A 25,005-nucleotide genomic window follows, 5' to 3' on the forward strand; every position below is an offset into this window, starting at 1 on the left:
GCCCCTTGACATGATGAGCTACCTCCCCAGCCCTTTTTCAGCTTTCCTGGGGTACAATCCTGCTATATTGTACCAGCTGGCATGATGCTTGCGACCTAGCCCAGGATGGTTGCAAGCATGTGACCATCCCTTAGCCTCAGCCTTCTCTATGATGGATGTTTCTCTCTACCTGATATAATAAATATTTGTTTGCTTCTTGTCTCTGTCTTACAGTATCACCTTATTGAAAGGAAGGGATTTGTCTGCTTAATAGATCGGCTTAGTAGGTAAGTCCTAATTGACTAATTTTTTCTTTTTTTGCAGAAGTGAAGCTTCAAACCCAGAACCTGTGGATACTAGGCAAATACTCCACCACTGATCTACACTCTGCTCAGAGCTGCTCATTTCTTACAGGAGAGTCTCACTGTGCTGTGTTGTCTAGGCTGGTCAGACTCAAGCTCAGGCTAGCCTATGGCTGCAGCTCCCTGAGTCTCTGAGACTAGGACAACATTGTACTTCCTTAACTAACAGGTGTTTTAGGTGGCAGGAGGTTCTTGTGCCTACAGATAAACAATAGGGAACCCAGGAATGTCAAACACGAAGCACTGTCTCAGTGTAGGAGAGCTCTACCTGTTTTCCACACAGAAGGCTGGGAGTGGATGTAGTTTGTAGCCTGGTGATCTATGCAGTCTGCAGGGCCATGGTACAACCAAACCCCCAGACTCTCCCTCCCTAGACCTTTATATTCAGTTTTGTTTCTTAGTCAACAGAACCCATCCTTAGGGGAGATGTTACACGTGCTTAATAGCTTGGTGACTTCTGTGCTCTATGTATGACAGAGACCACAGGAGATTCTCCCCTAGGCCCTTAAGCTGTCAAACCCATCTTTATGGAAGACGTCATATGTACTTTGCAAAAGTATTTCAGTGTAGTCACGCCTGAAGCCTCATTGTGCACACGGGATTGAGATAATTGTTACCAGGAAACTTTTTCCCAAAACTGTACATTTAGACATGTTTAGTCTAAAATAAACTGCCTGGGTGTCAGACCTTCGAAGTTTGAACCAGCACCGTGCTACGTTGTGTCGAACCTCATTCCCTTATTGCCTCCTGCCGATTGTCTCTGTGATGGCAGTGGGCATTTGCAAAGACCCCACTGGTGTTTATGACAGGACAGTCAGGACAGCCACCAGTCGCATACCACGGCACGCTGGGCTCTTCGGGGGAAACCCAGCTTCTGCCTTGAGGCAGTTTGAAAACACTAAACTCAGATGAGCCCCATGGTTCTGCCAACTGCTCAGGTCTATTTCTGGGTCCGTCCTCCCTAAGGCTGCCATGGTTTCCTGTCTGGATGCTTTAGGGCGACTTCTCTGAGAACCCTGATTCGCCTGAACCCTTTCCCTAATCAGGACGACATCTTTGATTTGTCATTACCCAGTAAAGCCTGTCTGTAATTTTCCCAGTATGTGTTTTGTTGATTATATGTATGACTGTTGTAACCCCCAGGAAACTGTGGGGACCTCACCTCGAGGGCAGGGATGGACAGAGTCTGACTACCTGGAGCCCTCCTGAAGGACTCAGTAATCATCCGTGGGTACCTGTATGTAGATGAACCCCTGACCAAACCCTTACCTTCACCATAAACACATCTCCTCAAGCTGCTGGTGGCTGACCCTAGGATTTGTGCATGCTAAGCAAGCTCTTTACTACTGAGCTGTACACCCCTGTACCGATACCTTTTTGACTTATTTGCTTTTATGTCTGTGCTTTGCTTGCTGGAATGTATGTGCACGAGGTGTGTGCCTAGTGCCTGCAGAGAACAAAAGAGGCCACCAGATCCCCTGCAGTTATAGATGGTTGTGAACTCTGTGGAGGTGCCGGGGACTAAACTCAGGTCCTAAGTGCTCTTGCCTGCTGCCAGGAGTGCTTTACAATAATTGTTTCTTTATTAAACCGGGTGTGGAGGCACATGCCTTTAATCTAAGCACTCCAAGGCAAAGGCAGGCAGATCTCCATGAGTTTGAGGCCAACCTGGTCTACACAGAGAGCTCCAAGACAGCCAGGAGTACATGGAGAGATCTCATCTCCAAAAACCAGGAAAAAATAGATTTTTAAAAATTAATTCATGATATGTACACTGCTGTCTGTGAAGATCAGAAGAGGGTTATAGATCCTGTGGGTTAGAGTTATAAGCAATGGTGAGCTAGCTGATGTAAGTGCTGGGAGCTGGACTCAGGTCCTTCAAAAGAGCAGTATGTATCTCTTAGCCACTGAGCCATCTCTCCAGCTCCCTAATACAACACAATAGTTTTACAGGGGTCCCCAATCACCTGGTCCTGACCAGTTTTCCCAGCCTCTCCTGCCATTTCCACCCTGTGAAGCATTCGTAGTTCTGGAGACAGCCACAAGAATTACTCAGCATGAACTGTCACACCTTCAAGCCTTTGTTCAAGCTGTTCCTCAGCTTTGCAAGCTGCCTCTGCACGCTGCCTCTCGACCTAGACAGCTCTTACTCATCTTGCCAGAGTGGAGTCAGGTTCCTGGGCATCCCTGAAGTCTTCTCCGCCTCAGCAGTCCAGCCTTGCTTCTCTGCGTTCTGGTTAACAGTAAACCTTCCTCACTCTTCAGTGACTAGGACAAGGAGCCCTCAGGATTAGAATGTGTTTCCTTCTGAAACCTAAGCTAGAAAGGTAGAAAATTGCCAGCAACCACAAGCAGAAGGAATTTCTCTGAGACAGTTCTGATCAGTGAAAGGTCGGTGAAGGCAGTGTGGGTTCTTGGGAAGTGTTTAGCAGATACTATCTTTACTATGTGGATAGGTGTTTTGACTGCACATAAGACTGTGTACCGTGGGCAAATCCCCTGGAACTGGAGTTAATGATGGTTCTGAGCCACCATGTAAGTGTTGGGAATTGAATCCAGGTCCGCTGGCAATATGTGCTCTTAACTGCTGAGCCAATTCTCCAGCCTCCATATAGCTGTTGTTATTGCAGTTGCGGTCCCCCCCCTCCTTCTCCTCCTCCTCCTCTGTCTTTCCAGTCAGGGTTTTTCTGTGTAGCCCAGGCGTTCTAGAACTTGATATGTAGACCAGGCTAGCCTTGAATTTACAGAGACCTGCCTTCCTCTGCCTCCTGGTTGCTTGGGACTATACACGACAGGCCTCTTGCTTCACCTTTCCAAAAGCCGAGATTACAAGCCCAGGTCATCACATCTGGGTCCCATATTTACTTAAAAGTGCGCTAGGTGAAAGGGGCCTCCTACTGGGTCAGGGCACCCCAAAACAAAGTTCTCAGCACCAAGGTGACTTATCTGCCCCAGAGGGACAAAGGGTGCGGGAAATAAGAGGCAAAGATTAGAGATAGAGGAGGAAGGAGAAGGGGAAGGCAGCAAGTGGAGGGGGTAATATTTGTCCCAGAGGACAAAGGACTGCCTCTGAATAGAGAGGAGACAGACAGGGCCCATGGGCAAATGGCGGTTTATAAAGGCAAAAGGGGGAACCCCCACTGTGTTAGGATGAAGTGTTTTAATTTTTTTTGTTTGGTTTTTCCAGAGACTGGGTTTCTCTGCGTAACACCCCTGGCTGTCCTGGAACTCACTCTACTGTAGACCAGGCTGGCCTCGAGCCCACAGAGATCCATCTGCCTCTGGGATTAAAGATGCGCACACACACACACCCGCATTAAGATGTTTAATTTTGATTGGACAGGTGGAATGGATGAGCCAAAGGGGGCTTTTGCTTGCTGGATTTCAGTACTTTGATAGCTGGACCTTGGTGGTCAGCCTCAGGGGGAGGAAGTGGCCGAATAAGGGAATGGGTCTTGGTGGCTGGCTTTAGGAACGTAATCTAATAGTTTTCAGTAAGGCAGAGGGGATGGGGGAGAAGAGCAGGTCTGACAGAGCCCTGCCCGCCATGCTCGGTTGTCTGCAGTCTCTTCACTAGGTAATTTTTTTAAGGTTTTATTTTTACTTGCATGTCTGTCTGTGTCACATATGTACAGTGCTCTGAGGCCAGAGGGAGGTATGGAATCTCCTGGAACTGGAGTTACAGGAGGTTGTGAGCCTCCAGGCCTGGGAATAGAAGGGAACTGAGGTCCTCTGCCAGAGCAGCTCGTGCTCTAACTGCTGAGCTGTCTCGCCAGCCTGCAGACGAGCTATTTTGGTATAAGGTATGAGGTTGAAATCTAACTTTTCTTTTTTAAACAGCAAACTAGTTGCAGATTTTTCTGTTTTCTGTGTTTGGTGCTGAGGACTGAACCCTCGGCCCTTCCTCTGCACTCAGCCACATCTGGCCCTCCAGAGGTTCTCCCAACAATCCATATTCCTTGAGATCCCACCTCTAATATGTGATGAATTAGGATACTGCTCATTTAATTTCTTCTCCCCCCCCCTTTTTTAAAAAAAGATGTATATATTTCATGTATGTTGAGGACACTGTCACTGTCTTCAGACACACCAGAAAAGGGCATCAGGTCCCATTACAGATGGTTGTGAGCCACCATGTGGTTGCTGGGAATTGAACTCAGGACCTCTGGAAGAGCAGTCAGTGCTCTTAACTGCTGAGCCATCTCTCCAGCCCTCTTCTCCCTTCTTAAAGATTTATTTTTTTTTAAAGATTTATTTATTATTATATGTAAGTACACTATAGCTGTCTTCAGACACACCAGAAGAGGGCGTCAGATCTCATTACAGATGGTTATAAGCCACCATATGGTTGCTGGGACTTGAACTCAGAACCTTCGGAAGAGCATTCATTGCTCTTAACCACTGAGCCATCTCTCCAGCCCAAAGATTTATTTTTATTTTATTGTTATTGATAGGTTATTTCTCAGCCAGTGAAGTGAGTCAATTCAAGCCAGATTAGATTATATTAAATGCAGGTTTATTGGAAAACTGCTCTCAGGTGAGTTCACTGGCCCCAAAGACTGAGGCCAGGCAAGTTACCGTGGGGAGGTTGGAGTGGAGGGAGAGAAAGGGTGCAATCAGAGAGAGAAGAAAAGAAGGGGAGGGTTAGGGAGGGGGGAGAGAGGAGACCAAGATGTCTGCATTATATAGGGAAGAGCCTCTTGGGGAAGGGCAGCCCAGCTCCTGGGTTGGAAGACAGGGTATGCTAGGTAGGGACTGAAGGATGTTGGGAGAACCTGGAGGTCAATTCTGCTTTGATGTGCAAAATATGTATCCCAGTCCCTTGTCCCAGGGTATAAAACAGTTTTGAGCATTTTGTAGGCACGCCTGGCCACCACCAGCCTGCAGAGACCAGAAAAGAACATTGGGTCCTCTGCAGCTGGGGTTACAGATGACTGTGAGCTGCTGTAGGTGTCGGGAACCCTGGGCTTAACCAATGCTGTTAACCACTGAGCATCTCTCCCGTCCCTTCGGCCCTTCCTTTTCTTGAAGAAAATAAGCAGAACCTTGGTGCTCTGCATCTTTTTCTACCTCCCAGCTTCAGCCCTTCAAAAATAAAAAAGAATTTAATAATGATCATTGGCAGAAAGATAACTATTCACTGGGCAGCCTGCGTGTATCTTGGCCTGTGGGACACCGTTTAATGGTCACAACATGCTGCAGTAGCCTCCAATTCTGCTCTGTTTTGTAGCAGGAGTCTAGCCAGGCCTGTGTTTGCCTCCTTCCTGAGTAGGCCTGAGGCCCCACCCTTCTGTCAGCCTTGCTTTTCCTGCTGTAGGCTGAGACTCTGGAGCAGCCAACATGCAAGATAGCATTTGGGTGTGGACAAGACCGTGGGGATTAGAAGCATCCTGGGCATTTCATATCCAGGGCATACTACAGGGCCTTTCCTTTCGGCTTGTATTTCTGGAGAGGGATGGGGGAGAACCTTTGTGAGGGGCATGTTCTCATAGGGAGGTCGTCACCGCGGGCAGGCATTCTTCTTTAAGGAACTGTCTTTAACAAAGGAACTTACTTACATAGTTATGGAAGTGGGTCAGTTTTACAAGTATCTAATGAAAACTAGCTCTCCCTCCCCCTCCTGTCCTCCCCTGCTGAACTCCTGTCTCTCATCCCAAAGCTGCTGCTTGCTCCTAAGATTTTCATCTCTATTTCTAAATAATATAAGATTGTTTTTCTTTCCTTCCTTCCTTCTGATTTCATTCATTTATTTATTTATTTATTTATTTATTTAGGTGATGACCTTTGTGCCCACTGGCACGGCCTCCTAGTAGACTCGCCATAGAAGGAAGATTTAATTGTCACTGATTCTCATTTTCCTAACACACAGTCTTACTTTACCTCCTTGACTTAAATGTATTCTAAGTTTTAGCTAAATTTTTTTTTTTTTTTTTTTTTTGGTTTTTCAAGATAGGTTTTCTCTGTATAGCCCTGGCTGTCCTGGAACTCACTTTGTAGACCAGGCTCGCCTTGAACTCAGAAATCCACCTGCCTCTGCCTCCCGAGTGCCTGGATTAAAGGCATGCAACACCACTGCCCGGCAGTTTTAGCTAATTTAATATTTAATTTTTACATTGCTATTGGTGTGAAAATGAGCTCAGGAAGAATGTGAAGAGTTCAGTTGAATGCGATCCCAGGAGCCTGAGCATCAGGCCAGCCTGGTACAGGCCACAAAGCAAGGCTAGAGAGAAAACTTAAAAAAAAAAAAAAAAAAAGGAAGAGAGATGTTTGAGGGGTTGGAGAGATGGCTCAGTGGTTTAGAGCACTGGCTGTTCTTCTAATGAAAGGTTAGGGGTTCAATTCCAGCACCCACATAGCAGCTAACAACTGTCTGAAACTCCAGTCCCAAGTGATTTGACTCCCTCACACAGACATACATGCAGGCAAAACACCAATGCAAGTAAATGAAAAATAAATAAATCATGAGTGAGAGAGAGAGAGAGAGAACGCCAGAGGACCAGTGAATCAGCTGTGAGATTTCATCTTCTAGAAATGTAGAAGCTACTTGCATGAAGCCTCATCAACACGACTGGCTAAACCACCACACTTAGAGACCTAATAGACATGCTAACCTGGAAGGAGGAAAACTCATGAGGCCTCAGCTCTCTCTCTATATAGATGTTAAGATCATGTGATGTCATATGCCTTTCATCCCAGCACTCAGAGGCAGAGGAACACTGATCTCTGAGTTCAAGACTAGCTTGGTATATGGACTAAGTCCCAGGACAGCTAGGGATATATAGAGAAACTCTGTTTTGAAAAAAAATCACAACAACAACAAAAGATGATCAAGTACAGTTCTTGTAGCAGAGCCAGGTTCAGTCACTGCCACTTTGCTTATAACCATCAGTAACTCCAGTCCAAGGGGATCTGACAGCCTCTTTTAACCTCCTTGGGTAGCAGGCACATGTGTGATAAATTCATACATAGAGGCATACCGTTGATACACGGAGAATATAAATCTAAAAAAATAAAATGAGGCCATACATTGAGAGAGAGCAAGGGAGGGGTTGGAGGAAGGAAATGGAGGAGGGAAAGTAGCATAATTATACTCTCAAAACAAATTTAAATTATGATTAAAAATTCTGAAGGGCTGGAGAGCTGACTGAGTTCACCCTTGTCTGTAACTCCAAGCTCTGACACCCTCACACAAACTTTCATGCGGGCAGAACACCGATGCATGTAAAATAAAAATTAATAAATGACTTTTTAATTGAGGCCAGCATGTGGTGGAGCACACCTTTGAACCTAGCAGGAGGCAGAGGCAGGAGGATCTCTGTGAGTTTCAGGCCAGCCTAGGCTATAGAACAAGAGGTCCAGGATAGCCAGGGCTACACAGAGAAACCCTGTCTCAGGGAAAGGAAAGAAAGGGAACAAAAAAAGAAAACGGCACATTTCACTCTTGTCTGTCATCTCAGTAACATGTTTTTTGTTTTTGTTTTATAAATAATAATTGTTGGTTAACATTGAAGGCTTTGAGAAAATAAGGGTTTTGGTTTGTTTCTCTTTTATTTTACATGGATGGGTGTTTTGCCTGCATGTATGTCTGAGCATGTGTCTGGTGCCTCGGGAAGTCATAAGGTGTCGTCAGACGCCCTGAAACTGGAGTTACAGAAGGTTAAGGGCATCATGTGGGTGCTGGGAATGGAGCTCAGAGGATCCTCTGGAAGAGCTGCCAGCGCTCTTAACTGCTGAGCCATTTCTCCAGCCCCTCTGGATTCCTTTCTGACATACCAAAGTAAACTAAATTTCCAATCCAGCTACAAAGCTTTGAACAATGGGTCTTTGAACATTTGTTAATTTTTATTTTATGTGCACTGGTGTTTTGCCTACACATGGGTCTGTGTGAGGTCTTGGAGTTACAGTCTACTTCTATCTCCACTTTGTGATTTCCAAGTGGACCCTCAATCCACTCAGACCAGATTTTTTTTCCCTTTAAATCAGGGCCTTCTTTATGTAGCTCATGTTGGCCTTGAACTTGGAGCAGCCCTGCCTCCTGAGCCTTGGGGTCACGTGGATGTCGCCAGGACTTTCTCACTCCTCATTGACTCGTTTTCCCGACGACAGAGTTGCTTGAGGGAAGGTTTGCTAACACACACATTTAATTCTAGCCCGGGGAAAGCAGAGGCAGGAGTAACAAGGGTTCAGGGCCATCCTCAGCTACATCCCATGCTCTAGGCCAGCCTGGAATATATTACATTAGACCCTGTCTCAAAACAAAGCTAACACCAGGCTGGAAACAGCTCAGCTGTTAAGTGTGCTTGCTGCTCTTCCAGTGGACCTGAGTTTGGTTCCTAGCTCCAGTGTCAGACAGCTCACAACTGCCTGTAACTCCAGCTTCAGGGGATATGATATCCTCTTCTGGCTTCTGCAGGCACCTAAATGTACCCAGTATACGCTCAGATAGCCACATCTACGCACACATAAATATTAAAACCCAAATAACCCAAAAATCAAGCTAAAGAAAACCCCCTTGTTTTATTTAAACTGTTATCTCTAAAGGTAACCAACCTCTTTTTAAAAAAAATTAAAAATAATAATTTATTTGTATTTTCTGCATATTGATGTTTCACCTGCATGTATGTCTGTGTGAGGGTGTCAGATTCCCTGGAACTGGAGTTACAGACAGCTGTGAGCTGCCATGTGGGTGCTGAGAATTGAACTAGGGTCCTCTGGTAGAGCAGCCAGTGCTCTTAACTGCTGAGCCACCTCTCCATCCCCTTGCAAGCAACCCTTTATCATATCCTGTAATGGTCACGGTCTTCTTTCTTCTTCTGTTGAATTGCCTTGGAATCACGGGTATATGGGCCTGTGATTTGCGGTTCAATTTGACATGACCAGCCTATTTCTTCAAGACAGGATCTCAGATTGGAGTTCAAGTTTATTCTGGGTACTCTGTAAAATCCTGTTTCAAAATAAAAAGGGCTCAGTGGTTGAGAACTTGCCTAGCAGGTGTGAGGCAGTCTGTTCATCTTTGCTGATTGATGGGTGTGTTGGAAGAATGCTTGAATAATTGAATGAGTGGGCTTTCTGCCCTGGAGAACCTAGTTTATTTAAGGGGGGCGACTTAACACTCCCATCTTAACGCAGCGATTCGGCGTATCCTCAGATTGTCCACAAGTTCCAGCCGGTATCGATGTGGGTCTCCAGAACAAAACAGGGCAAAAACTCTTCTGAACTCAGATTTTCGAAGAGCGGTGTATAACCAACCTGGATCTGAGCGCGGCCGAAATTGTCCTAAGAACTACAGTTCCCAGAAGGCAGCCCGGAAAAAGGGCGGTAGTAGAAAGGGACTTCCGGATGCTGATGCGGGCCTTGTCAGCGCGACACACGGAGGTACGCTTAGGTGGCGGGCAGAGTGGAAAGATGGAAATGGGTGGCGGCGACTGGGAATAAATGTCAGATGCAGAGCGGGGATCGGTAGAAAGAACCCTTATAGCTTTGATTTTTCTCTCTGCAGCCAACATGACGAAGTTAACACAGTGGCTTTGGGGACTGGCTCTCCTGGGCTCTGCCTGGGCTGCCCTGACCATGGGAGCACTGGGCTTGGAGTTGCCTTTCTCCTGCCGAGAGGTCCTGTGGCCACTGCCTGCCTACCTGTTGGTGTCCGCTGGCTGCTATGCCCTGGGCACGGTGGGCTATCGCGTAGCTACATTTCATGACTGCGAGGACGCTGCCCGAGAGCTGCAGAGCCAGATCGTGGAGGCCCGAGCTGATTTAGCACGCAGGGGACTGCGCTTCTGACACCTAAACCCATTCCAGTCTGGACATCTTTCCTCATTCCGAATTAAAATGCAGTTTTATTTTCTAATCTTATGTAGTTTTGAGTATGGAGGATAGGGATGGGGTGGGGTGGGGTGGGGTGTGGGATGGGGATTCTATATACTAGAGGTCAAGAAGTGAGTGGGCAGGAGAATCACCTTATCAGGCCTTACTTAGCTTTGCATTTTGATGGTATTCTGTTCCCTTCTCAAGATTTTCTTTTTCTGTTTGAAATAGGATGCCATGTACCCTAGAATGGCCTTGACCCCAGCCATTTGGCTGGGGATTATTTCGATTCTAACGTCTAATTACAGGCTAAACCCACCATGACTAGTTTATGTCATGCTGGGCTTCAAACTTGGAAGTCCACAACTGAACTATATCCCCAAAACAGGTTTGTTTACTTATGTATATGGTTTTAATAAGTAGTTCAACCTGGCCTACAACCAACCTGCTGTGCTACCCAGGCTGCCCTCAACCTGTGGTCCTCCTGCTTCAGCTTCAACCTCGGAAGTGCTGCAATTACAGGCTTCCCATACAAGGCTGTGCAGGAAACATGGGTCCCTAACTTCCTTCCATTCTTCACAGCTTTCAAGTTGGTTTTGTTTTGTTAGTTTGTTTTTGAGACAGGGTTTCTCCATGCAGTCCTGACTGTCCTGGAACTCAGTAGATCAGGCTGGCCTCGAACTCAGAAATCTGCCTGCCTCTGCCTCCCAAGTGTTGGGATTAAAGGCGTGCACCACCACTGCCAGGTTCCTTTTCTTTTTAAAAGGTCTTCCTGGATCTTTCTAACTTCTAGTTGTTTTTTGTTTTTTAAAGATTTATTGCCAGGTCTACAGAGTGAGTTCCAGGATAGCTAGGGCCACACGGAGAAACCCTGTCTCGAAAAACAAAAAAAAAAAAAAAACAAAAAATATTTATTTATTCTATGTGTGTGAGTACACTGTAGCTATCTTCAGACACACCAGAAGAAGGCATCAGATCCCATTACAGATGGTTGTGAGCCATCATGTGGTTGCTGGGAACTGAACTCAGGACCTTGGGAAGAGCAGTCAGTGCTCTTAACCACTGAGCCATCTCTCCAATCCTAACTTCTAGTTCTTTCAAATCCCTTTTCTGAGCCAATCCTACAGGCCTCCAGGCACTAGGCCCTCCATCTGTCAAGTCAGGCAGGTTGGGAATGGTGAAGAACACATCACTCTGCAGGCAGGGGTGGGGTACAATTTATTTTAAGGCACATTCAACTAATACCACCTCAGCCTCCGAAATGAGAAAAGATGATCTCCTGTAAAAATGTGATTTCATCCCACAGGTCCTATCTGCTCTAAGGAAAGATCTTTGGTCCCTTTAGTTTCAAAGCCATCTTTTTCTCACAACCCATTGCAGCTATGGAACTGGTCACAAGGACCAGCAGAAACAGGAGCTCTGTTTGGTATCGACTTGGCACTCGGGTGCCTGGGGTCAGGTCTGCAGGAGGCGGTACTTCCTGTCTTGCTCAGGAGGGTACTTGCAGAAAAGCCCGAGGCGGATTAAGCTGGTGAGAATTCCTGGAAGGTTGGGCACCTGCAATCAAAAAGCTGCTAGAAAGACCAGACTCTCTGCTTTGTAGACCCAACGTCCCTATCTAGAGTTTGCTTACCGCGATGTATGGGTCTCGGAGGCGAAACCCATAAATGGACCAAGAGGCGGAGCAAAAGAGCGTGGCAATGGTCAGCGAGAAGGAGAGGCGCTGGGTTGATTTAGTCTGAATGATCTTGGCCTACGGCAAAAATGTGCCTGGTTCAGGTTCATAGAACCATTCCTGAGTCCTCCCAGAGAATGTCCTCACGGAAAAAAGACCACAATCCCTGTTGTGTGTCTTTCATTCAGCCCTTTCCTGCATCCCACTCACCTACCTCTGCTACCTTGATTTCTTCCAAGAGCTGGGCCCCGCCCCCCGCCCCAGTATTAGCCAGTCCCTGGTTCAGGGAGCCTAGCCCTTCTCCGCTTCTCCCCTACCTCTTGGCCACCCCTACTCACCAAGTCAGCCAGTGGGGAGAGGTACATGCTGATGGTAAAGACGCTACAGAAGAGGCCTAGCTGCTGAAGCCGGGCCTCAAGGTCCGGCACCAGAAGCCAAAAGTAGCCATAACCCAGGAGAAGGACAGCCAGCAGGGTTGCCGTCTGCAGGAGCACACCATGCTGCAGGGGAGAGGCGTCTTACATGCATCTATACCCAGAACACTCATCTCTCTGCTGGAATTGCCTCCTCCTGTCTTCCGCCATGCTCTAATGGGGAAATCAACTTTTTTTTTTTTTTTCGAGACAGGGTTTCTCTGTGTAGCCCTGGCTGTCCTGGCACTCACTTTGTAGACCAGGCTGGCCTCGAACTCAGAAATCCGCCTGCCTCTGCCTCCCGAGTGCTGGGATTAAAGGCGTGCGCCACCACGCCCGGCGGAAATCAACTTTTATCCCGGCCTTCATGTCAGCCTCTCACCACTCAGTTATTTGAGAGAAGTCTCAGCCACACAACACTGGAGGTCCCCAGGGAAGGGGAGAACCATCTTTTTTATCTCCCTCCCCTTTTAATGTGAGCTTCACATACATGTACAATAAGAGACCAATAAATGTTAGCATGACTGAGTGGGGAAGCAGAGCTAATGGCCATTCTTAGCCATTGGCCCTGGTCCTAACCCTAAAGGAACTACCAGACAGTATAGCCCTCTCCCCCGAGCCTGTTGGGGGAGCACAGGATATCCTGACACCACGGGGCTGGGGCTGGGTAAGCCACCAGCATTTCGAACAAGGGGAGGGTGGGTGGCTCTGTGTGCATTTTGAAGGGTTGACTTCATGGGCAAGGAGAACCACAAGGGCCTTCTAGGAAAGGGAATTAATGCCGTCCCACTAAGCTTCCAGGAAATAGAACTGTATGCTCTGCCAACATGGCCAGCTGTGGGGTGGAGGTGAGTCCAAGGGAGGGCCTCTACCTTCTGGGGACTGTAATGCAGATATGCCAGGATATAAAGAGTCTGAAGCACGGCCCCCACGGTATTGACGATGATAAGGGTCCCGTCTCCCTTCAAGACTCCATAACTCAGCCAGCTCAGGTTGCTGTGAGGGAAGGAGGATTAGGGTCCAAGGGGCTGCTGGGGTTGCAGCGGGTCCCCAGGGATCTCTTGCACCTCCCGCAGCCTTTCCCATCACAGCCAACAACACTCTCACTTGACATCCGTGGTGAGAAAAGGCAGAAACTGGATGTTGTCCACGCTCCGTGTCCTCTGCATATGCCTGAGGTCCGAGCTGGAAGGGATCCAAAGGAAATTGTTAGGAGTGGGTAAAAGATTCCTCGGTGTTTGCTAGTCATCCTGAACGACAAGCAGATCTCCCCCCCTCAGGCCAAGAGGCAGCCTCGCCTTGGACCCCAGATCATCCAATCCTATTCCACTATTATTCTGGGTTCCAAAAGCAGCCAGAAATTGCAGCCACGTCTCTTGCCCGCTTTCATTTCTTGACTTCCTGCCCCAGCCCAGTCCATCCGCACTCTCACAGGCCAGTGGAGAACATGCCCAGGGTGAAGAGCACGCAGGCACTGGAAAGGAAAGAGTCTGCCACGCCGCCCGCCTCCATCCCACCGGAGCCGGTTCCCTAGCCCAGCGCGGAGTTCCAGCAGCTCAGAGGAGCTGCGGAAGGCGAAGCTCCGCCCCTCCCCGTGGAACCGCGCCGGAACCCGCCCTCGCCCGAACTTCACCGGAACTGGGGACCCAGCCAAACCAGCGCCGCGTGCTGGCCGGGTGGTTTGCTGTAATGTGCGGGCCTGGGTCCTGATCGTGCCATTCAGATTGCGTTTAGTGGTTTTAGTAGTGCCCCTGCATTTGTCCCCGGCCCGGCCCGGCCCCTCCTCACACTGCGCACCCCTTGCATCATCTAGACCACTAGTCTCAACTTCTGTGTTCTTGTATGCTCTTGTGTGCTGGACCACAAACCTCAAATTTAGTCTCTCAGGTCTTCAAGGAGCCCCCAGTCCATTGGTTACCCAGCTTTGGGAGGGTTTTCCTGGAGGTTATTGAAACCTCTTTCCAGTCTGTCCCCCAATAGCAGGAATTGCCATCCTCTTTCAGATGTCCTCTCTTACACGACCTGCCCTATCCAAGGACATGCCTACCCTGGCCCCCTGTTCCAACAAACTTGCTGCTGGGAACTTTCCCTCCCAGCCTCCCACGCGGCTCTGCTGGTGGGGCAGCGCACATGCTTCAGCTGGCATCCAGCTCCCTGACTCACCCAGACAGCATGAGTACCTGCATGGTGTGCCAAAGCCCAGCGCTCGAGGCTGGTGAGGTTGGACAGGAAGAACAAAGAGTGGGTGTGGAGAGGAATCTATAGCCCACTCTTGCAGGGAGTTGTGCAGAACCCTCAGGAGTAAACACTCCTCCTTTAGCCTGGTAAGAAGCATGTATTTTTTTTTAGAAAGAGATAAAATAAAAAAATAAAACTAAGTTTTGTCATGTATTTTTTTTCCTGATCCTAGCCATTTATTTATTTTGTCTTTTACTTACTTTTTTGGTTTTGTTTTGGTGAGACAAAGTCTCACATTGTAACCCAGGCTGGCATTGGAATTTTGGCAACATTGCTTCAACCTTCTGAGTGTTGGGGTCACAGGCAAGAGCCACCATGCCTGGCTACTTATGTTTTGTGCTCCTGAGGACTGAACTCAGGGCTGACACATGTTAGGTAACCCTCTACTTCTTGCGGTACATTTCCAGCCTTTTATTTTTGAGTTTGAGGCAAGGTCTGAGTTGCTCATGCAATCTCAAGTTTTTAACCTTCCCACCTCAGCCGCAAGAGGAGCTGTGCATTATACCTGCCCCCCCTCCCCCCACGTTGCTTCTGTTTAGCACACAGCCTAACACACAGCGGGGACACTGTGGTCACAAATCAACATGGTGGGGCAGAAAAGCAAGTCCATAAAAAAACATCAATTTATTTTGAATCCAAAAACACGGTATAAAAAAAACCCTGCAGTCATAGAAATGAGCAGACACAGCACATATATATACAGACACTGTACATGTGGGCCCTGCCCGTTAAGCTAAACTCCACAGACTGTACACACGGGCACTGCCCTTACATCTACACTCTAAAACCAGGCTGCTTTCAGTCCTCCTGTTGGCACAGCTCCAGGGAATGTTGCCCCAGGGATGGGGAGGATACAGTCAGGGCCGGGCTACAAACCTCTCTGGCAGCCCAGCAGGTGGAAATCTTGCAGAGATGCTGGGTCAGCCCAAGCTGCCTCTCCTGTACCTGGCTCCCCCGCAGGAAGCTGTCTCAAGCTTTTCCTTCAGTCAGTTCATCTGCACATTATGGCTTCCTTGGAGAAGGACGTCTTTACCAAGTTCAGTGTCCAACCGCATGACCTCGGGCTCTTTTTAGCCCTTCTCCCACTGAGCCCTCTTAATGGGCCAGGTCTGCACATCTTGTTTCTTTGGCTTAAAGGTAGAAACTTCAGGTTAAGGACCTTTTCCACTTCTTTCTCCATCCCTCTGAAGTGGAGGCAGGGATGGCACAGTCGGGCTGGTTAAACTCTTTTCGGTTAAAACCCTTAATACTGAACCTTCTAAGGCTTCATGGTGGCGTCTTGTGCATGTAGTGGGAGAGGTTCCCAGGGCTGGGGCTTTGGGGTACTTATCCCTGCCCCTTAGTCCCATTCCAATCCATAAGCCAGGGCAAGCGTACACCCTCACTGAGATTGCAGCAGCAGCAGTGGTAGGAGCAATACTGCCCAGACCAGTGGGAAGAGGCGGGGGGCGGCGCTGTAACCAATGCTGTGCAAAACCTGTACTTCCGGGTCATCTGTGAGGTGAGAAGGCAAAGACAGACAAGGTAAGTGTTTGCATCGGCTTCCAGCCACACAGGATTTAGTCAGCCCGTATGTGGCTAGGGAGCCACCTTACTCCTCAGCCTCTTTAAACAAACCCCTTCCTGTGACCCAGACCAAACTGGCTCAGGCTACCTACCTGCTTGGAGTCTCTTCTCCTGTGGGTTGGCATGGGCCTGGGGACTATGAGCTGAAAAATAAGAATGGAAGTAGATCAGGCTTTTTGCACCAGGAGGCAGAGAGGCAACTTCCACCCCCATCCCAGATCACTAGACCACGCCCACCCAGCACGGATGGAAGGAGGTGGTCCACAGGGCCTGACACTCACTGATTTTGCCATCGACAGTCACCTTCAGCTTCAAGCACTGGGATTCCTGATGGTAGATAGGTTTGGCTGTAAAATAAATCCATAGGATGGTAAGGAAAGAGCCTTTGCTAAGACAGGAGCTCAAAATTGTCTGACTCGTGCCCTGTTTAATTTTTTTTTTCTTCCGAGACAGGGTTTCCCTGTGTAGCCCTGGCTGTCCTGGAACTCACTCTGTAGACCATGCTGGCCTCAGACTCAGAAATCTGCCTGCCTTTGCCTCCCAAGTGCTGGGATTAAAGGTGTGCGCCACCACCGCCCGGCTGCTCTGCTTATTTTTTATTTATTTATTGGAGGCAGGGTCTCCTTACAGAGCCTGCTCTGGGACAGACTATGTAGACCAAGCTGGTCTCAGACTCACAGAATTCCACATGCTTCTGCCTCCCAAGTGCTGGAATTAAAGGTGTGCACTTTAATTCACACCCCACTAAGGCTAAGTCTCTTGTGTCTGCTTTCCATCTCCCTATCAGAGTGCTGGGATTACAGATGTACACTATAGCATCTGGCTTTTGATGTGGGCTCTGGACAAAATTTAGGTTGTCAGGATTGTGCAGTAACTGCTTTTTAAAAAAACTTAATTAAATTTTGGGATGACAGGATCTCATGAAGCTCAAGCTGGCCTTGAACATGTTATGTACGGTTGAGGATGCTCTTGAATTTCTGATCTCCTGCCTCTACCTTCTGAGTGCTGGAATTATAGGCAAGCATCACCTCCCTCCCTCCCTCCTTCTCTGTATAAAATATTTATTCAGTGTGTGTGTGTTCCATGTTTAGAGGTCAGAGAACAATTTGGGAAAGCAAATTCTCTCCTTCAGTCACATGGGAGCTGGGGATCAAATCCAAGTTGTCAGGTTGGCAGCAAGCGCCTTTTTATTTGCTGAGCTATCTCATTGGCGCTCTCTCGCTCGCTTGCTCGTTTTTGTTTGTTTGTTTGTTTGTTTGTTTGTTTAATATGTATGAGTTCACTGTTGCTGTCTTCAGACACACCAGAAGAGGGCATCAGGTCCCATTACAGATGGTTGTGAGCCACCATGTGGTTGCTGGGAAATGAACTCAGGACCTTTGGAAGAGCAATCAGTGCTCTTAACTGCTGAGCCACCTCTCCAGTGTCCCCCTCCCTCTTGTGACAAGGTTTCTATATGGTAGCCCAGGTCAGCTTTAAACTAACCTTCCCAACTCTCCTTGCTTTGGCCTCCCCAGGGCTAAGGCTGTAGGTGTGTCCCACCAGACCTGTCCCTACTCACTTCAATTCCTTTCCCCCGTCTGCACCTGATTTTAAAATTTAATCTTTAAAAATGTTTTTAGAGCTGGAGAAATGGCTCAGTGGTGAAGAGCACTAACTTTTCTTCCAGGGGGCCCGAGTTCAATTCCCAGCAACCACATGGTGGCTCACAACCATCTGTAATGGGATCCGATGCCCTCTTCTGGAGCATCTGAAGACAGCTTTGGTGTACTTATATAAATTAAATAAATAAATCTTTTGTTTGTTTGTTTGTTTGTTTGTTTGTTTTGAGTTTTGAGACAGGGTTTCTCTGTGTAGCCCTGACTGTCCTGGAACCCACTCTGAAGACCAGGCTGGCCTCGAACTCAGAAATCCACCTGCCTCTGCCTCCCGAGTGCTGGGATTAAAGGCATGTGACACCACTGCCCAGCAATAAATAAATCTTTATATATAGAATGTTTTTAAGCTGGGCGTGGTGGCGCACGCCTTTAATCCCAGCACATGGGAGGCAGAGGCAGGCGGATTTCCGAGTTCGAGGCCAGCCTGGTCTACAAAGTGAGTTCCAGGACAGCCAGGGCTATACAGAGAAACCCTGTCTCAAAAAACAAAAAAACAAAAACAAAACAAAACAAAAAAAAACAAACAAACAAAAAAAGAATCCTAGAATGTTTTTAAAGGGGCTGGAGAGATGACTCAGCAGTTAAGAGCACGGACTGCTCTTCCAGCGGTCCTGAGTTCAATTCCCAGCAACCACATGGTGGCTCACCACCATCCGTTGTGATCCGATGCCCTCTTCTTGTGTGTCAGAAGAGAGCAATGGTGTGTGTGTATATATATATATATATATATATATATATATATATATATATATATATGTATATATATGTATATGTATATGTATATATATATATATATATATCTTTAAAATATTTTAAAATTAACTTTACTCTTGTGAATGCTTTGTCTGGGTCCTGTGCTGTGTGCCTATTGCCTTCAGAGGTCAGAAAAGGACACTGGATCCTCCGGAACGGGAGCTCCATTGGACTTGTCGTTGCTACGTGGGGCTAGGAATCGACCAGTGCTCTTCACTGATGGACATTCCTATCAAATCTGTTTTAGGCAGGGTCTCGCTTTGGTGCACACTGACCTGAAACTTGGCACCAGGATTACAGGGTGAGCCCACACCTAGCTAGCTACCCGTGGCATTTATCTACGTTCTGACCAGTGTGCAGCCCCATCTCCCGTTCTCTGGAACAACGCTCAGCTTTAGCAGTGGAATGACAGGGCCGTGGACTCTGTCCCCTCCACCCAGCCCATCTCACGCCCCCAATCTGAAGTTGGGTGAGGTGTTCATGTGTAACCCCCTCTTTCCCTGGACCATATTCTACCATGCTGACCTAGACTCAGCCAGAAGACTAAGGCCCGGATCTGGTCTTCACAAAGCCCCTGGCCTGCCTGGTCTCAGAATACATCAACAGGTTTCTGCTGCCCTCAGGAGAAAGTCTGAACCCTCACTAGTATCTGGGCCTGAAGAATCTGTCCGACCCACATTCTGAGCGAGCACAGCACTCTATTTCATGTACTCTCTTTCCAGGAGCTGTCACCCTCCTTTTGTACGTGTGCCCTCCTGTTCCAGTCATTCTGGACTCGGCCTTTTCTGTCTTTGACCTCGGGCAGGCACATGGGTCATTTTCCCAAGTGTCGGGGCTGGAGAGATGGCTCAGCAGTTAAGAGCACAGGCTACTCTTCCAAAGGTCCTGAGTTCAAATCTCAGCAACCACATGGTGGCTTGCAACCACCTGTAATGGCATCCGATGCCCTCTTCTGGTGTGTCTGAAGACAGGGTTCTCATATACATTTTCCCAATGTCTGGTGTTCATGTCTATCATACACTGCTCTCCTGCCCTGCTGATTTATTCGGGATCCTTCCCAGCTTCCTCGAGGACAGGGGCTAGGAGTGTTTTTGACCTTTGTTCCCATTTACCAAACAGAGTGCCTAAGACACCTGAAGCTCGCACCACATCCCTGATGCGAATGGGAGAAAACTGAGTTTAGACTCTGAAGGGGAGGCTCTCAGCTACTTGACTCTCCACTAAGCATGAGGCCACCAGTGCTCTGAGGCCTGCCCCTTGTGCACTCACAGATGTAGTAGTAGCTGTGTCCTTCCTTGAACTCCTTGCCCAAGATGAAAGGCGTGAAGCGCTGGAATTTCTCAGACAGCTTCTCCGGGCCATGCTTGGCACTGGGCTGGTTGCAATTCCACCGGACCTGGTCCTTGGACTGGGGCTGGCATGCCACATACTCCTGGTGCTCCACCATGTACAGTGTGTATCGCTCCATGGCTGCATCTGCCACAGAGTCGCCCTCGTAATGTGGGCAGATGATGTCTAGGTAGTCATTCAGCTGCACGTGCACCGTGTAGTCCTCCTCACGGAACCTGAGCCCGGGCAAAGCAGGAGGAAGCCATTCAGTCAGAAGTCAGCCCAGAGCCTTGAACTTCCAATGCATTACATTGTCCCTCACATCTCACACTGGGGTCCCAAAGGCTTTCCAGAACCTCATCTCCCGTATTTACTGATCTTGACTTCTTCGTTCCCTCACTACCCATCTCTTACTCATTATCCAAATAACATCCACCAAGAGTCTCTCGGGTACCGAAGTGCCTTCTAGAACACTCCAGGCATTCGCCCGAGCAAGGGATTCTAAACATTTCCGTAGCCCAGTAGCCCACTTTCCTTTCTATTCTACTGATGACTGTTCCCCGGGGACTTCTTTAAATGCTGGTGTATAGACTGCACTCTGGGCTGATCTGTGCTTAGGAGCCCAGGTCTCTTTCTCCTTCCCATCCTTCTGAGCCCTGTCACATCCCTGTCTTACCCCATCCCGCCCGCCCCTCACACTGAGTCTCCCTCAGATTCCCAGTGTACTTCAGCATCCCAACGCCCAGACCAACAGATTCACAGATAATCAAACCCTCTCAGTGTCCCTCAAACCTTCCTTTCCTGTTACTGTTACTCGGATTTATGTCCTCCTGATCTCCTCGGTCCACTTTCTCACTCCTGAAAATCTCTGTGATTTTATCTCCAAGAGTAACAATTTCGCCTTCCCCTGATGAAACACTGTGATTCTTAGACCTGAGGCTGCCCCAGCCCTTCCCTCCTCCCCAGGTGGAGCCAGCTCCTCTCCCCTGGTTGGTCCCCCCAAGCCCTGCAGGCTCCAGCCTGACTGCCCACTGGCCCCTCCCCCTGAGCTCCAGACACCTGGCTCCAGCCTGGGTAGGGTCTCAGCAGCAGGAAAGTGCTTCCCCCCTCCCACTGAAAGCCAGGCAGCTTCTCTGAATTCCCCCAAGCACTGCCAGGGAGAGGCTCAGCAGAGCTGCCTGCCAACTTGCTTTCAACCCGAGTCCTTGGCATGGGTGGTGCCCATGGTGATGGTGGGGTTCCACGGTGGCCACCCACTACCCAGTCATCATGACCCCTTAGAGGCCTGGCCTTGCAACAGCTTGCAGCCTCTAGAAAGAGACTTACCGGCCCCTCCCCCACGGGGGGGGGAAGAGAGAGAGAGAGAGAGAGAGAAGCAGAGGGAGGCTTTTAAAATTCCTCTCTGGAGAGATAAACATAGAAGCCATTTCAGAACAGGTATTTCAGCTCTGGGCCTGGCGTCTTTCCCCTATTCCCGTGATGGGCACTGACTCACTCCTGCCTCATCCACCTCGCTACCCGCCCAGGCGCTCTTGAGAGCCTGTGAAATTTTACCTCGTCAAAAGTGAGCAGCCCCCAGGACCCCAGGGCAGCCCAGGACTGGTTTGCCCCAGTGCTGGCCTCTGGGCACAAGCGGCAGAGAAATCTGATAGCTGAGTATCTGTCTCTCCAGGACCAGGGCCTAGCTCACATGGCACCTTTCTCTGCCACTGCCTTTGCCTGGAGCCTGGTGAGCCCAGGATTAATGCCCACTACCCTGAGTCACCTATGCAACCCTACACCCGCCCTGTTCATTGCCACCTCATCTCTTCCCCCAAGCTGGGCCTGGCTAGACCGCCCATGACCTCCACTCTAGACTGGCTTTCCTGTGGCTGTAAATAAGACAGGGTTATGTGTGTGTCCAGAGGGCCAGGGCTGAAGCTATACTTAGCGTACTATCTCCTACACTTAACCTGCCTGTGACACTTAGTCTCCATTTGGAAAAGGGGGTTCTATTAGTGGTGGGGAAGACAGGGAGGGGGGCAAGGAAGAGGCTCCTTCCTGAAAGAGAGGAAACCTGGGAGCTTGGGAACGGAAAAGGCCAGGGTTCCCCCCTCCCTACTCATGACTTCCCGTCCCCTCCTCCTCCTTCAGCCGACACCTGGCATGGGCATAAACAGGGACTTTGCTCTTTCCCACTACTAGGGCAGGACTAGGTCAGGAAGGCAAGGGGCAGGCTCAGGGGCAGGCGCAAGGGCTGGCGGGCCGCAGCAGCACTCCAGGGCCAGGAAGACAGCGCCTTCAGGGTGGCAGCTGGCTCTATCTTGCCCTCCGACATGCCCTAGACAACAGACCCTCGATAGGCAGTGCCAGTGGAAACTGGCCCAGCATCTCTCTCAGGGGAAGGGGAGGCAGGCTCACTGGATCTGGGAGGGATTTAATGGCATTCTGTGGCCTCGACTTCTCATCTAGGCTGCTGGGCGGCTTCTTCTTGTTCCACCATATCCCCCTCTTAGGTTTTGCCCTAACACTCTTCTCATAACTTGAAGAAACTCAAGGGCAAGAACAAAGGGCCCGACAGTGTCTTCCTCTCAATACCATTTGCTTCATAGCCCTAAAACCTGCTCTGGAGAAATTACCTCCTTCCTGTTACAGCCTTTGTAGCCCTGTGAAGCCCCACTCTGCTCCTCCCTAAGCTTTCCAGAGACACTCCTCTTACCAGTCCCTTAGTGTGACCACCTCAGCCACTCCCTCGGTCGACCCATGCACAGCATGTGCCTAATTTATGCCCCCCCCAAACCTTGGAGGCACTCTTCAGGGTCTCTTAAACACAGAATGAATACCTAATGCCCAAAACTTAGATTCCTACAGAGGTTCTTTCCAGGGCCCCCCTGAGCGCTGTGCTTACTCTTGACGTCCATAGGTGCCTGTTAGTATACAAACGCCCAAGTGGCACACAAAAATGAGAGTGCACAGGAGTTTCATGGGACTTAGAGAGCCCCGGAGGCCAGGGCCGACGTTCCAATTCTTAAGGCAGGAGCACCCAGCAGGAGATCCTTACTTTAGAGTGATGAGGTTACAGAGGGCAGAAAGAGAGGTCTGAAACAGCCAGCGCCTGTGCAAGCAGGCATGAGCAGGTCGGCTGTTGCCAGGTAGTAAGGGGAGATACAGACAGAGGTGGGGAGCTATAGAGTCCAACCCATCCCTGGCCACCTCTCCTAGGCGCAGGCCAGGGGTTGGCAGGGACAGTTACCCTGCGAAAGGCCATTGCCAACCCGGCACCCAGGATGCCAGGGAGTCTCAGGGCTTACTTGGGATTTGAACTGTTCCAGAAGACGATGTGGCGGTCAGCAGCGGCCAGACTGCAGCACAGACCCAAGAGAGGGGCCCAAAGGAACTCCATAGCGCGGGGCCGGGCCAGGCCAGGACGAGAGCTCTGCAGTGTAAGGTTCCCACAGGCTTCTCCACGGTACAGTAGGCACCACGATCACAAATCTGGCCTCTTCGCTGCTCGACTCCGCCTTTTGGGCTGGCGCCTCCAACACCAGCCCCGCCCCCGCCCCGCCCGACGCGCGCTGCCCCAGGGCTTGATGGCTACGGTGGAGGTGGGGGAAGGGAAAAGGCTCTGGGAGGAAGGACTCCCATATCTCAGGGATGGAGAGCGCTCCGGGGTCTGCACAGATCCTCTCATAGCTGTGTGTGCTCTCTTACGGGGGTGGGGGTGTCTATGTGAGGCTCTGTTGGCTTTGTGGGACTGAAAGCCATCGCAAGCTGGAAAAATGGAAGAACTTATACGTGTGGGTCTGGGAACCAGTGGCTTCAGGACTCGGTTTTGCAGCGCGGGGCGCCAATCTTGTCAGGGTATGAGGTGGGGGGATATAACCACACCTTTCTTGAGATTCACACCCAGGCCCGCGCACTCGCCTTCTCACACTCTTTCGTGACCCCCCCCCCGTAACACTCCCCCATGCCTTGACTCTGGCTTGGCTGCCCCTCCCCACACAGACGCGGCTGTTTGTTTTTGTTGGGTTTGTCAATGTTGTCTTTGTTCAAGAGATTGTGTCATCGCTTAGATGCCGGGAATAAAGTGCGACGTTGTGTGTGATCGAGCATGTAACATGTGCGGCCAGGGATAAGGGCTACTCAGTCCATCAGTACTTTATGCGAGAACTCATAGTTGGGCTCAGGGGCTGTAGGGGGGGGGGGGTGTTCCTAATATTTGCAATAGCGCCAACTTACGCTAATGACCTGTTTATACATTTCACGTGTGTCTTGAGCGAATGCGCTCTTGCAGATGGAATATGGGAATATGGTCATGAAGAGTGACAAACTAACCGACCTGACACATGTACATATGGCGTGTGTAAATGCGTGTGATGGCGGGTAGGTGTAAAGACACTTGTGTGTGGAAGCGTGTGAAACGCCTGACATACATATGCTAATGTTTGTGAACAGTGTGTGAAGAAGAGGAGAAACGTGTTTGGGCGTGCAGCGGGGGTGGATTGGAGTGGGGGTAGTTTGGGCGGCTGTGTTTGAGTCTGACTTGGGTCTTCCAGTCGGTGGGCTCTCAGTACCAGGCTCAGAACCCCTCCCCCGCTCCATGTAAACAACCCTGCAAGAATTCACCTCTCGACTCAGCAGCTGTCTGGAGAGGGGTTGGCGGCGTCTGCGCCTGAGATGGAGCTGGCGGGCAGGTGTTTGATTAGGCTTGAGTGCATTCTTGGAGCCGTAAAGTCAAAAGCTGAGTGCTTGGTAGTTTGCGTGTGTGGCGGTGAGCCCGTGTGCGTTGCAGGGTGTGATGGGCGGGGGTTTCTGTCCCTGGTCTCTCTTCTTTGCGGCTGCGCATCAGGACAAGCCGCGGACCCGGGGATCTTTGCAGGGTCCGGCCCAGCTTCCGAGGCTTCCAGGCCGTTTCATCCCGCTTTTTTACGGCCAGGCTTGGCTGCAGACCCTGTAATTACATCGGGCCAGGACGCCGTGGCCAGCTCGGTGTTGAGCCTGCAGGGGAGGAGCCAGGAATTGAGGAGGGCTCTGGCTTTCCTCCTTCCCTCCTAGGAGGTGGGCCCTGCTTGTCGCTCTCACCATAAATATTTACTGAACTCCAACAAGGTGCCGCGCCCCTAACCCTGCCCTAGGGTCAGGGTCCGTCTTTACTCAAGCATACGCCACCGGCGCGCAACCTGCCCTGGGCGACGTGCCTGAGTCCCATGCGTGCGGCTCGTCCCTCCTTCCGGGTTCGAAGTTTA

The 25,005-nt window shown here is 49.7% G+C and overlaps 3 protein-coding genes across 3 annotated transcripts; 1 reads left to right on the forward strand and 2 right to left on the reverse strand.

The window, feature by feature from the left end:
* Positions 1–217: 217 nt before the first annotated feature.
* Dpm3 (dolichyl-phosphate mannosyltransferase subunit 3, regulatory) lies at positions 218–10,191 on the forward strand. The gene is made up of 3 exons (XM_021158868.1): positions 218–266; positions 9,490–9,716; positions 9,841–10,191. Exon 3 carries the CDS (start codon positions 9,846–9,848, stop codon positions 10,122–10,124), a length of 279 nt encoding a protein of 92 aa, XP_021014527.1. The 5' UTR covers positions 218–266; positions 9,490–9,716; positions 9,841–9,845; the 3' UTR covers positions 10,125–10,191.
* A 1,156-nt stretch (positions 10,192–11,347) lies between these two features.
* Slc50a1 (solute carrier family 50 member 1) lies at positions 11,348–13,850 on the reverse strand. Its single transcript, XM_021158473.1, has 6 exons — positions 13,669–13,850; positions 13,344–13,421; positions 13,109–13,232; positions 12,162–12,323; positions 11,782–11,901; positions 11,348–11,705 (listed from the first exon to the last, which is right to left on the reverse strand). The coding sequence occupies exons 1-6, from the start codon at positions 13,746–13,748 to the stop codon at positions 11,604–11,606; spliced, it is 666 nt and encodes a 221-aa protein (XP_021014132.1). The 5' UTR covers positions 13,749–13,850; the 3' UTR covers positions 11,348–11,603.
* Positions 13,851–15,074: 1,224 nt separating this feature from the next.
* Positions 15,075–23,257, reverse strand: Efna1 (ephrin A1). The gene is made up of 5 exons (XM_021158972.1): positions 23,071–23,257; positions 19,721–20,016; positions 16,322–16,387; positions 16,133–16,183; positions 15,075–15,968 (listed from the first exon to the last, which is right to left on the reverse strand). Exons 1-5 carry the CDS (start codon positions 23,160–23,162, stop codon positions 15,856–15,858), a joined length of 618 nt encoding a protein of 205 aa, XP_021014631.1. The 5' UTR covers positions 23,163–23,257; the 3' UTR covers positions 15,075–15,855.
* Between the last annotated feature and the right edge of the window lie 1,748 nt (positions 23,258–25,005).

The sequence above is a fragment of the Mus caroli genome, chromosome 3 (genome assembly GCF_900094665.2).
Source record: "Mus caroli chromosome 3, CAROLI_EIJ_v1.1, whole genome shotgun sequence".
Classification (NCBI taxonomy): Eukaryota; Metazoa; Chordata; class Mammalia; order Rodentia; family Muridae; genus Mus; species Mus caroli.